We start from the raw sequence: 14,002 nt of genomic DNA, 5'->3' as shown, positions 1-14,002 counted from the left end.
AGCTCTTAGCGGAGCCTGCCAGAAAAAAACGTCCTGACAAAATAACTATAAAGCAAGCTATAGTTACTAATGTCATTAATAACTATAGTTATTAAGTTTAATTAATGTCAAAAGTGGGAAGCACTGTGGGAAAGCAGAGAGAGCAGGAAAGACTTCACACAGGTGATGGCTTGAGAGCAGGACCTTGAAGAGAGTGTAGCTGACAGGCAGAGATGGAGTAAGGTCCAATACACACCACTACATAGGTGGTTCATCCTGCATGAAACCTTCAGTGATCCTCCACACCTACAAAAATTATGGCTTATCCTTTACCACCATCTCCTACTCTCTAGTTCCACTTTTCCTGTAACAGATATTTGAGTCCCTCCATGTGCTAAGCGCAGGGCACAGCTGTAAGAGGGCATGGTTTCTGTGATCCAGGAGCTCACTGACTAACGCCTGAGAACGAATTGTAAACAGACTAGTAAACCCAGTATAAAGGTTAGTGAAGGTTTATTTAGTAAACACAGCAAAAAACAAATGTTTTTCATCTATCTGTTACCATCTCCTATTACCGTTTCATAAAAGCATTTTAGCACTACATAAGTAGGAAGGACGTAATCTCAGAATAAAGGACATACATATAAATTAATGATTTCAACTTTCTGAATTGATATGTAATCCTTTTTCTCTCTCTTTTTTTAATCAGACTGTGATTTTTTTTTTTATCAGACAGTGACTACATTGGTACACAAACCATTAGGAACTGTTGTCTTAAACACCAGGTTCCAATCGGGGGGATTTTGTCTCCTAAGGGACATTTGGTAATATTAATATCAGTGTCTTGAGACTTTTTGGTGGTTACAAGTGGGAGGCTGCTCCTGGCATCTGGTGGGTAGAGACCAGATGTACTGCTGAACATCCTACGATGTGGAAACTAATCCCCCACCAAACAAAGAATAATCATGCCCCAAATGCCAGTAGTGCCAGGTTGAGAGACCCTGCCTTCAGCAGTGCTTTCTTTTCAACCTCCGTACCTTTGTGCAGTTCCCTCCAGCTAGAATATCTTTCTATTCTTCTACTATAATCTTTACCTTTAAAAAGTCTAACCATTTTTTAAGGCTTAGCTTAACTTAGCCCCTTTTCTAATGAAACCTTTTGTGATTGTACTAGTGAAAATTGATTTTCTGTTAGAATATCTAAGGAACTATTTTACAGCACTGTATACATACACATAGAAATAACTTGAAGTATGTGAGACACCTGTAATCGCCACTTTAAGTATATAAGCTTCACAAAGGCTGTCTTCTGCCATAACAATGAGCATAATGTCTTGTACATAAAAAGCATATACTAAATATTTGAGTAAATAATATAGGCTTTTAAAAATAGTACAATAAAATTTTCCAGAGATATGAAAAAAAAGAGATTATGGTTAAAAAACAGTGGACATTAGAACCTAACAGAATATGCCCTCTTCACCCAAAGTTTAGTTATAGCTACTAGGTGATAGACTTACTTAAAAGCTAAAGGTTCTATAATCCATGTTTTTGGTTGCTTGTTATTAGAGTTTCTATTTCTGTTTTTCTCTTTTAATGGTTAATGGTTCTGTCCCCACCAACAATACTTTTTTTTATGTCACTGAATATCTTATCAGGAATAAATGTGATTTATTTTAATACAAATTTTAAATAATAAAATATTTTTCCGTATATCTTATACTTTTGAAAAATGTAACACTGATGACACATACAATAAAGATATTGACCAAAAAAAATTAGCCCTCCTTATGCCATATTTACACAGATTTTTAAAAACAATTTACTTAAGCAAGATTGTCAATAATGTTTTAGGTGCAAAATTTCCAATCAAATGGACAGCTCCTGAGGCTGCATTATATGGTCGATTTACAATAAAATCCGATGTATGGTCATTTGGAATTCTACTGACAGAGCTGGTAACAAAGGGCAGAGTGCCATATCCAGGTAAGCTTGCATTTCATTAGCTCTTGGTTATCCCATCAGTGACTAACTTGAGTTTGTTAGGAGCAGAAATGCAAGGGGGGGAGAGAAAGGCCTTCATTTCTTGTTTCTGTCTGTCTTTTCTGCCCTTCCTTTCTTTTTTTATTTTGGCATTGGGTGGACAGCAGCCTTTGAGAGTCACAATCCTTGAGTTAGGGCAAGCACATGAGGTGTGCCCCACATTCATCTCAGCTTTTTCCCTTAGGGCACTTTCCAAAAGGGCCATTTACCTCTGCTATTCTCTCAGATAATAAACCCCACCCTGTGATAACTAACAACTAACACAGGGTGACCTTCAGATGGGGGTAGGGGGATTACAAAGAAATACCAGAAAGGAACTGTGTAATAACTTGAAGAAAATCAAACAGGTGATATTAGATAAGGAAACTGTTTCAGGAGAGTGATTTGATAGAATGTTACATAGTAGGTATATTTGGCAAAACCAGGACTAGAACTCTTTCTTCTGAATTCTGTTTTAAAGTCACTTTAGACACTATCTTGTCACTGTTCCTCAGTAGCCTAAGTTTGGTCATTAATAACTGCTACTATCAGAAAGTATCAGTACCTCAAAGTAGCGTCCTAAATTTTCATTAATCAAATGGAGTTGGCTTTTGAAGGCATTAGTGTTAAAAGAAAGGGTTTAGGTGGAATGAAAAAGTTAGACATGTTGAAACAGGCTAGCATTTTCTAAGCTCTTCTTGATACACTTTGACATAGAAAATTTACTTTATTTCTTCATTAAAATAACCTTTTACTAAGTAAACTTACTGTACTTTGAATCAGTTCATGGCTAGGGGATTTGTTCTGTTCTTTTCCAGTTTTGAGAAATGATTGACATACATACATCACTGTATAAGTAAGGTGTATAGCATGATGGTTTGATTTACATATATGTTGTGAAATTTACCACAGTAAGTTCATTGTATGCTAGTGGTGTTTGGCATCGTTATTGTTTAATGTTTGAATCTTGTGTGTTAGGTATGGTAAACCGTGAAGTGCTGGAACAGGTGGAACGAGGATATAGGATGCCTTGCCCTCAGGGCTGTCCAGAATCCCTACATGAATTAATGAATCTTTGTTGGAAGAAGGACCCTGATGAAAGACCAACATTTGAATATATCCAGTCCTTCTTGGAAGACTACTTCACTGCTACAGAGCCACAGTACCAGCCAGGGGAAAATTTATAATCCAAGTCACCTATTTTATATGCACAAACCTGCCAAAATGTAAAAACTTACGTAGACTTCACTTACGTACAAGAATCGAAAGAAGAAAATCTTCACTCTGCATGTTTTTAATGGTAAACTGGAATTCCAGATCTGGTTGCACAAAACCACTTTTTTTTTCCTAAGTGTTAAACTGTAAAGTACCAATGATGAATTTTCAACTTATTTCAGGGTCCAAAGAAAAATATAGCTAAGATATTGATGATAGTTCGATATAGCATGACAATGAAGAGTAACAAGGCTACTGTTTATAAATCACTTCCTTTCTTTTGTTCCCCAAACTCAAAATTGTTAACAAAATTATTTACCATTATAGAAAAAATTGGGGAGATCAAAACAATACCATAATAAAATCTAAAATCAAGGAACTTCATGGGACCAAACAATTCCATTCCATTTCTAAAATTTTCTTCAATTCATTATTCTCAAAAGTTTTTTTTATATGTTGAACATTTAATATGCAATCTTAATATATGCCTCCCTTGCATGGAAATCAGCAAGGTTTTAGCAGCAGAAAGGAATACAAACAACATCTAAAACTTGATTAAATGTTAATGACAGTGGGATTTGAAAGTATAATGCACTATGTTAACACTCAAACTCATGGAACTGGAAAATAGAAGAAACTTTTCATTTTAGTCATTTCTGAAAAGCTCAGTTTCGAATAATGAAGGTAACTAGAAAGTGATTTAATCTTTTATAAGGTTGCATTGATTTTTTATTTAAAGGCAGTATGTAATTGAATTTGTACTATCCAATCCAAGGGGGTAAAGTCCCAGTGTTTAAGTAGTCCTTTTTTAAAAAATAGACTGGTGGTGTGGATATTGCTAAGTACGAACTTATGGTGATAGTTGCCACAAATGTAAAATATCACTAGATCAGGGACTTGAATGCACTTTTGCTCTTATTGCAGATACCCTAACAGAGAGGAAAATGTATTTAAAAGAAATATGAGAAAAGAAAATGTGAAAGTTTTACAGATAGAGGGATGGAATGTTGTTTAATGTTGGTGTTACGGAGTGACAAAGTGGCTTTGCTGGCAGTCAGAAGTTCCTCACTTAACCTATTTTGTGAAATTTTAAGAGTTATAAGGTATGACTATAAGACAAATCTTACAATAAACACTAAATGAATGTTATAGCCTTAAAATAAGTTAAGGTTTTCCGCTAATTCCAGTGATACAGCTTTTATGCAAAACATTTTTTAAATCCCCGTTTTCAAATCTGTGTTGAATCTACATTTATTTTTTAAATATACTTAATGGTGACAATTTTTTTCCCTTATAGAATTTAGTTGATATGGAGTGTAAAACTTATTCAGAATGATAACGGGGTGAAAAGAGGGGACAGTTTTTTCCCTTTTAAAGTACAGAAGTGAAACATATACAAAATAAGACTGATTTTTATGACTCAGAAATTCTAAAATGTGAATTTGAATAGCATTACTGGCTTAAGGATTTAGCAAAGGAACTGAATCTGACAAAGTAAGTCTGGTATTTATGTTTTAAAATACTCTTTTATAGTCACACTTTAACTAAAGCAATACATCAGGTCCCCATATTTTAGGAATATAATTTTTACCTACCATCACTTACCTGATTTAATCATTAAGTTTAAAATTCTGTGCCATTTTATCTATGTTGGAACTCAAACCATTTTAAAATGTGACAGATAAACTTCATGTAAGTTGGCAACAGTTCTGGTACTAAAAATTATTGTGGTTTCTTATGTTTACATAACCTGCTTAGTATTGAATCCCTCTTCAAAGAGGATCTTCCTACGAAGACTGCCATCATCATTTACCCTTAACGTCTGCAACCTGTGACATCAGATTTTTAAAGGGCTTCATGTGAACTATGATAACAATTTTTCTAGCATTTAAAAAAGGATAATAAAATTATATGTTTATGTACTAATTTTGTTCCAAAAACATAAGCCAGGAAAAGTTGATGGTATTTATTAGGTTTTAACTGAATGGAGCTGTTCCTTATAATATCAGTTGTATAGTAAGGGAGTAACACTAACTCAATGTGTATTCAGTTCAAATGGTTATTTTTAAATTTCCAAGAAAAATAAACAACTTTGTACATTTGAAGATTCTTTTCCAACAGCTTTTCATCTTCAATATCTTAATGTGGACCTTACCCAAAAAAAAGTTGGCAAAAATGATCTTCTAGCACACTTTTCAAATAAGTAATGGTAGCCTAAAACTTAATATTTTTATAAAGTATTATATTGTTTTGTGGATAAATGAAATAAAAATTCTCATTGAATGTACCCATTTATCTTTTTAGCTACTATTCATACTTTCGCATCCATTTTTTTGAATTGGTATTTAAAGTAAAGTATGTTCTGAATTTGTTCTTTTATTGGGGGAAAAAAAAGTGTTCACTTATAACTCTTAATAAAGAATTGATTTAATTCTGCTCAAGTCCAAAACATTGAACTCATTCTATGTGGTTAATTTTCCTTGTCAGGTGAGTGACATTATTTTTACAAGTTTTTTTGTTTTGTTTTTTTAAATTATACTAGCAACTACAGATAATGATTGTACAGAGAAACATAAGTGATTTGAGTTAAGCTATTCATAGAGAATCTGTGTTGAAGAATATAAAATAGAATAACTTTTGATCATGAGGGATTTAATTTTATAAAAATGAAAAATACATGAGCCTTATTTCTGTGTGTTCTAACTTCTATAAGTATAATGAAAATAAAGTTATACTAAATTATGAATGGCCAATCAAAAGCATTTGTTATTTTCAATAAGATATTAATATTAATTATCTTTTACTATATTATCTAAAATTATTAGCTTTGTTGTTCCCTAGTGATTGCAGAGTAACATTTAATCAAACACATAATTTAGTAAACATTTATTAAATATTTTTATACAGTATAGTAATAGTTCCTCAATATTTTCCTAGTTTGCTAGTTGCTCTTAATTTTGCATGTAATTTTTGACATTTAAGTTTGTACATTTGTATATTGTCAAATCTCCTTTTTAATGTTGAAAAAGTCCTTTGCATCCCAAGATTAAATATTTGTCTCATCTGTTATATTTTATACTTTTCATTTTTCACATTTCTCTTTAATTCATTTGGAAGTTTTTTGGGTATAAAATGTGATTTATGGGTCTAGCCTGATTTTTGTTCCCATATAGTTAATTTTCCCAGCACCATTTATTGGTTAATTCATTCCCGTTCACTGGTTTGGGTTCTTTATTTATGCATATATCTACACACATCTGTTTGTCCATTCTTCCGTCAACATAACAGTCAATTACTAATCACTTGATAATGCATTTTAATAATTAAGCAAATTATCTTTGATACATATATTTTTAAATCTTGTTATTCCTGCAAATTCTTCATGAAGTTTAGACTTTATTTTTCATATTCCCAAAAAATTCAAGTGAGATTTTGGTTAGGATTACATTATGCTTATAAATTAATTTGGTAAGAATTAACATCTTTCAAATGTCTTCCCACCCCATTTATGCAAATCTTCATTTACATCTCTTCATAAAGTTCTTCTCCAAGACTTTTGTCTATAGCGTTGGAAGATGAATCTCATCTCTTGTCTACTGATACTGCTGTAAAGATGCCATCCCAGCTGCTGGAGAGCAGGTCTCCACTTTGTTACAAAAGAAACCAACGTGCAGAGATGAAAACAGTGGGCTTCAATAGCATTTATTTCCTTAAAACCAACACTTCCCCTACCCTTCTCCAGTTTCTCCTTTTTTTGTTTGACATCAAGTTGAGTTTCTGTCACCAACAACCAGAGTCCTGATTAACATTCAAACTGCCAATAGAGAAAGGAATACTTCTGATTAAATAAGCAGCAAGTGCTGGGCATCATCCAGTTGCCACTCCACATCCATACTGCTGGAAGGCTGACCTGCACTTACCTGTGAGTGCCCTCTCTGGTTTCATGTTGGGTTAAGCCAATGAGAAACTCTTTTAACAGAAGATCAGAGGAAACCTGAAAAAGAGATCAAAGTATCCATCCGCTGGTTCCGTTCTTGTGAGGTTGGGCTGGCTGTCCTTCAATCAGATTCCTTTCAATATGGCCTCTCTCTTTCTTGGGACTGATAACAGCTCCCATCCCTTATCTCTTCTGCCTAGGGGTACTTCTAACTGGTTACTGTATTTTTGTGGTTCCCCTGTCTTGCTGGTCCCTTTTAAAGTATCCTTGATGTATCGTAATTTGAATGTGCCACCTGTTTCTAGTTGGGACCCTGATATTTGTCATACTACCAATAGTTGTATCAGTAGAAAATAGGAAATTTACATCATTACATCAAAGTGACAGTTGATACAAAATAGTGAAAGTTTATAATAGCAACATACAATATTGTATTAAATGTAAAATTACCATAAGATCTTATTAATTGGAGAGAAGAGCAAATTTTAAGCATATTTAATACTCCCAATTTCAAAACTGGAATCTTTTAAGAGTTTTTCAATTAAATTTATATTTTTCAAAAATTGGTAAACCATATGTGGTAAAACTCCATTAAACAGAATGATTGCTCGTTAACATCCCAATTCAAAAACTGAATCATTCAATTCATGAATTGGATAAAAAATGAATAGGAATGAGGGGGTGGGAGTGTTCAGCGAAGAAAAAGAGAAAATGGAAGAAACAGGAAGTATGCAGAAAATTAGTAAAACAATGGGAGCTAAGTTAGACAATGTAAAAATTCCTTAGTAGCAAGAATGACCCACAGATCTTTAAGAAACATACTTAATACTGTAAAATGCTTGCTCAGCTCTCCTGTGACCACAAACCTTTCAAACCTGCTTTACACAGCTTTGTGTCAATGGCATTTAGGGAAGTAAAATAAAAATTAACATTTGCATTTCAGACTTCTCTTGGAAAATGAGAAGATGCAGCAACCGAGGGCTCTAATTTCCACAGGACCACAATCATGTAGCTAACTGGCTACCCCTTTCAAAGAGCAACGGCCCTTACCCAGTCACAGCTGCCTATTGTCTCAGTCCTTTGCTTCCTGGTGCTTGCTTAGCCTCTGTAGCCATTTGAGTTGACCATGTCAGCCTTAAGCCAAAATAATTCATTCAACAGGGTTATATGCATCCTGGAGCAGCAGAGGTGACTTGGGTGTCCCTGAAAATATCCCTGCCATACCCACAGGAACACGTTAATAGGATAGTATGTAGCATTGCTTCCCAAACATTTAATCTTCAAACCATTTCCCAGAGGTAGGAACTGAAAGGTGCTCAGTGAACCCTCCAAAACGGTATTAAAAACTAAACGCCTGTGCAAACTTTGGGGGTTGGGGGCGGGGGGGGGGGGAGAGTGTCCATAGCTTTCACCATGTTCTCAGAGGGAGCCTATAGCTCCGAAAATAAATCCTTGCAATCCGGAAGATAGAGCCCAGGATTTACAGGAAGACACTGCCACTTGGCTGTGTGGCCTCGGGCAAGTCATTTAAGTCACTTGATCTCTTTGAATCCCCATTTTTTTCACTAATAAAATGAAAATGACTTTCAGGGTTGGTCAAATAAGAGTTAATGTATTTAAAGCACTTTGCATTAGCAGGGGTGTATTAAGTGGTGACTTGCCTCTTAATTTATCAGGTGGCAAACTGAGGCTTAAGTCACTTAAACACACCTAGCATGTTCAAGCCCACGGCTATCCTGGCTGCGCCGGCCTCGATCTGCGGGCTCAGCAGCGGAGCCTGTGGCCCGAATCTGCTTCTAGGAGATCGCACTCTGGTCAGAAACCGGCTTCTTCCTCCTGGACGCAGCTCCCTGGAAGGTCACTTGGTGAGTTTCCAGTCCCGGGCAGAGCAGGGTCCTGCGGGGGCGCTGACAAGGCCTCCTTGTACCGGGGGTCCGCCGCGACCCTGAGCGGTTCGCGCGGGGAAACGCCGGCCAGTGCCGGGCGGAAATGAGGCAGGAATGCTGGTGGCTCCCGGGGAGCTGGGAGCTGGACCTGCAGCTGGGGTCCCGCCATATTCTCGTATGCGGCCACGCCCCCGGACCGCGCGGCCAATCAGAGCCCGCTGTGCCGGGCTCGGCCCCCTCCCGTCTCTCCTGTTTGGAGCGCAGGGTCCTGACCCGAGTTGGCAGCTAGGGCGGCTCCAGGAAGCGCTGCGACATGGTGTGGCAGGATCTCCTGGCTCTTGGTCGGCGACGTGCGCTTCTCCACGTCGCTCGGGGTGGGGGCCACAGGTCGGACGCCCTGGAAAGCGCTGACGTCCGGGTGCCCTCCGGCCTCGTGGGTGCCAAAACCCGCTTAGCCGTGAGGAGCCTGGCATGTCCCGGGGTGCTTCCCAACTTTGCGAGAGTTTTGTGGAGGAGGCTGGGAAGGGGACTAAAAGTATCCAGAAACTTTCCACCCTCCTGGGGCTTTTTCTTTTCTTTCTTTCTGCCTTTCTTTCTTTTTTTAAATACATTTTATTGGGGAATATTGGGGAACAGTGTGTTTCTCCAGGGCTCATCAACTGGAAGTCCTTGTCTTTCAATCTAGTTGTGGAGGGCGCAGCTCAGCTCCAAGTCCAGTCACCATTTTCAATCTTTAGTTGTAGGGGGCACAGCCCACCATCCCACGCGGAAATTGAACTGACAGTCTTGATGTGGAGAGCTCGCACTCTAACCAACTGAGCCATCTGGCCGCCCCTCTTTTTTCTTTTCTTTTTTCTGTCTTTGTTTTGTTTTTGCTGGCATTTAATATTTCCTGTTTTTTACATTTATGATCCGCACTTTGCTGGAAATGGTAGGATGTATAATCCGTAACAACAGCAAAATGGTTTTGTTGGGACCCCACCAACTAAACCCTGGAACACAACACTGGCTTACTGTATTGAGAAGTTGATGTAGTTCTGGATGATGGAGACCAGGAAGCCCCCGCTGGGCGGCGTTTTGGGAGGTGATCTCGCCTATGCCACAACTTGCTGTGTGACCTTGAGAAGACCCTACCTAACTTCTCTGGATCTCTTGGGCCCACCTATGAAATGAAGGAGTCATAGTCTGGCAGGGAAACCAGACAAACAGGCTCGTAGTACCTCTGGGTCATGTGAGAGGAGGCTCTCATGAAATTACCTGAAAATGTAGTTAGAGAAGACTTGTCACTGTGAAGAGTTATGCAATTATCAGTCTTTGGAGATGCAGTAAAGTAAAGGCTCGGACTTGGACTCCTACCTATATACTGAAAGGCATTTTGCTTACAGAGAATGTTAGAGGAACACCCCACCACCTCCACCATCTAGTTCAATGGTTCCCAAGTACATGAGTTCTGTGCAGGGTCTCCTTGAGACCTGTCACCCACTGGATCCTCACTGCCCTGCTCAGTCCACCCACAAGGTGGCCACATGAGAAAAACAGAATTGTATGGGTATGCCATGAGTGTATGAGCAGGTGCTGGGAAGTGAGAAACATCTATGTTAGAATAATGGTGACTTGTCACCTATGTGGAGGGAGGAGAATGGGTCCCCGAGGGCTCTAATTCACATTGTAATGTGATTCTTAAGTGGGTAGAGGCCACACTGATGTTCATTACCTTACCTATGCTCTTTGTGTACCTGAAATATTTTATAAAAATAGGCCTCTTGTTAAAAAATGCTAACTAAACAAAGTTATTACATTTAAAAGAATGTCCTTTATTCTGAGATTAGTTCTTCCTGCTTTTTAAAATCCTTATGTGTTTTTTCTTATATAATATCATGGCAAATGACATAAAAAAAAAAACCCAGCTGGCAATCCTTTGTGGATTTCCAAATAAATGTTTGAAATTGTCCTGGTTTGTAAAATCCAAGCACCTGATCTAGTACAACTGCCTTTGCCCCTCTGAGAGGCTGCAGCTGTGGAGAAACCACTCCAATCTCTCCAACCCTAGGTTTTCTCATCTGTAAAATGGGTATAATGCTATCCACTTTATACATGTAGATGAGATGCCTGTGAAGAGCCTGACACAGAGAAGGCCATCAATAAGTGTTGGCTATAATCACTATTTATGTATGAGGAAACTGAAGCAGAGGGGCTCTGACCTAGACTTTCCTCCATTTTTAATCTGTGAAGTGTTAAAATAGCCTGGATTACTGTAGAACAAAGAATGGAATTTGTCTCTGGGCTCAATGGTTTATGACCTCTGACACCTGTATTACAAGCTTGTAAATACTTCAGTATTTATCTCCCAGAGATATGGTGTGTGTTGTGTGCTGATTCTCAAGTGTCTTCATAATAGAATGTGCTACTTTGCAGTTTTTGGTGGCACAGCCATAACTCTCATGATTGCTTCCCAAGCCATCACGACATGCTGGACCTGGCAGTTCAGATATATTCAGCACTTAGCAGCAGAGTGAGCCTTCCTGATCACAAGTAGGATATGTTTATGAAGGAGCCCTGAAACTGTCCCCCAAATCTATCCAAGCAAAGAGTTACTCTTATGATTTCTTATCCTCTCCTTTCCTCATTGTCTGCTGAGCAGTAGCTGTTCCAGACCATTCTCTCCCTCCTCCTGTCCCCACTCCTGCACCTCCTGCAGCTAGAAGACATTGCCTGCTGCATCCCCGAGAAGACTGAAGACAAGTGCCCCATCTCCATATATCCGTTTCCACACCAACCCTCTCTTTTATTCTGTAAGTCGTGTCCTCCCAAACTAAAGTATTCTCCTGTGTCCCCATTTCTATCCTTCTTGACCTTCCGGCCCCCATTCTTATCCCCTCCATCTCTAGCATTTTCATCTTCAGTCTTTCCTTTTCCAATGGTTCCTTCTCCATCCTATTTGGACAGGGCTTCCCACTTGTGGAGTAATCTTTACTTGACCTTAACACCTCTCTACTCCCTTTTGTTTCTCCCCTTTCCCCACCAAACACTAAATTACTGATCTATATCTGTTGCCTCTGTCCTGTACATCTACTTCCTCCTTAATCTGAAGTTGCCTTCTGTCTTCTTCCTTCTCTTGGAATCCCCTTGTTATTTCTGCTTCCAGTGTCCTTCATTCACCCTCTCTGCTGCCCCTCTTTCTGCCATCTCTCTGCCCGCTGGCCACCTGCCTTTCTGGCTGCGCTTTCTTCCTGTACTGACTCCCTCTGCCCTCCCCAAGGCTCGGACCTCAAGCCTTTCCCATTAAGACCTCCTCCATGTTCATGGTTTCAGTGTCACTTTTATGCCAAAGATGCCCAGATCCCATTTCTGGATCTTCACCTTAAGTCCTTCACCTCTCACCTCAAGTCCAGCAGCCATCTGGGCACTTCCCATTGGGTTTTTCACCTTCACACCATCCATCAAAATCTGAACTCATCATCTTCCATTCTCTGTCCCACTCTCCATCCTGATCCTTCTGGAATCATTCTGTCAGTCACAAGGACTCAAAAGCTTCAAGTCACTCTCCACTCATCTCCTTTTTTGACCCTCACAGAAGGTGTCAGTGAAAGCTTTTCTTTTTCCATTGCTTCTTCTCCACATAGCCCAGAAAAGTCCATGGGTCTTTAATTCCTGGACTCTCCCTCTGAGTCTTACGTCCCAACTTCCCCCTCAGAAACCCAATGGTTAGGCCAAACCAGGATGGCCACCAACCCTTAAATACACTCCATTCTTTCCCTTTTCTGTCCCTTCACTGCCTTCACCTGACCTGAGAAATTCTTTCCTCCCAGATCCCCCATGCCCCTTCCCCGCTGCTGCAGAGCTCCCCATCCTCAACCGACCAGCTCAGACTCTACTTTCATCATAAAGCTCCCCCAGCTTTGAGTGCATTCAGCTAATAGTGCTCTCTGCCTGGCTTTCATCACTTGCATTTCTCCCAGAGACTTACCATGTTCTCCTCATAGTATTAAGAGTTTCTGTAACCGTGGCTTCTAAACTGGAACTTTCTCAAGGACAGACATGTCTGTGCCCCTCAGCAACCTGCAGTCCCTGAGGTGCAGCTGGTACTCAGCAATGCATCACACCAAATGCCCTCCCCTGGGCCTTGACACCTCCTGTCCATCATGTGCACCTCCTCCCTCACGCTGAACACGGGGATTTAAATTCTGCCTCTTTAAACTCAGTTTCCTCATCTGTAAGATAGGGATGATAGCACTTTATAATATTGTCATGAGGATTAAATTAAATCATGTAAAGCTCTTAGAATACTGTGCTCAGAACAATAAATATTATATAACAACAAAAATAGTAATAAATTGTCATAGCCCTATGCAAAATTCTTCAATAGTTGTGTCCTATATTCCTTATTAATGCATTCAGATCTTCTGCCTGGTTTTTTGGAGTCTCCACTATCTGCCCCCACACCACCCATCCAATCTTATCTTCATTCACTTGCAAACCAGTACCCTCATGGGCCTCTTGCTTCTTTGTCTCACAGGAACTCCGAGTTTCATGTCACTCTCTTACCTGCATGCCTTCACCTGTACTTTTGCCCATTCCAATGTCCTGATCCCCTACTTCTTCTTTGCTCTGCTTCCTTGAACTTCTATGGCACTTCTAACCAATCACACATCAGAACATGACTTTGTACTGTCCTAGTGGTTCTCACCTGGTTCTTGTGTGTTGGCTTTTTCTCCCAACTGTAGGAGAAATTTCTAGACATAGATTTGTTTTTTTAGTTCTGCATCCCCCATATTGACAAGTAGTGCCGAGTTTCATAGTAGTCAGTCAGGAAATACTTATTATTACAATATTGTTTAATAGTAGAAAGTTATTAAAAATAATTTTAAAATGGCTTAATTTGTCTTGAAGTTTTAATTTTTCATTTTCTCTCAGTGATCTCCTCTGAATTTATGCCATTGTCTTTTCAGCCCTGATCTAAATGG

General features: G+C 39.0%; 1 protein-coding gene and 1 long non-coding RNA gene across 6 annotated transcripts in view; one reads left to right on the top strand and one right to left on the bottom strand.

The window, feature by feature from the left end:
- YES1 (YES proto-oncogene 1, Src family tyrosine kinase) overlaps positions 1-5,961 on the top strand; it is a 73,377-nt gene extending 67,416 nt beyond the window's left edge. For all 5 annotated transcript variants that reach the window (XM_074340257.1, XM_019741267.2, XM_019741265.2 and 2 more), the window contains 2 exons: positions 1,833-1,964; positions 2,979-5,961. In XM_074340257.1, coding sequence (XP_074196358.1) covers positions 1,833-1,964; positions 2,979-3,187 — 341 coding nt within the window. In that variant the 3' untranslated portion in view covers positions 3,188-5,961. The remainder of the gene's footprint in view (positions 1-1,832; positions 1,965-2,978) is intronic.
- A 115-nt stretch (positions 5,962-6,076) lies between these two features.
- Positions 6,077-9,197, bottom strand: LOC109452334 (uncharacterized). The gene is made up of 3 exons (XR_002138124.2): positions 8,863-9,197; positions 7,136-7,209; positions 6,077-7,029 (listed from the first exon to the last, which is right to left on the bottom strand). It is a non-coding gene; the product is annotated as an uncharacterized LOC109452334 (long non-coding RNA).
- Between the last annotated feature and the right edge of the window lie 4,805 nt (positions 9,198-14,002).

Source organism: Rhinolophus sinicus, linkage group LG09 (assembly GCF_036562045.2).
Source record: "Rhinolophus sinicus isolate RSC01 linkage group LG09, ASM3656204v1, whole genome shotgun sequence".
NCBI lineage: Eukaryota > Metazoa > Chordata > Mammalia > Chiroptera > Rhinolophidae > Rhinolophus > Rhinolophus sinicus.
This window is presented reverse-complemented; position numbering and strand designations above follow the sequence as displayed.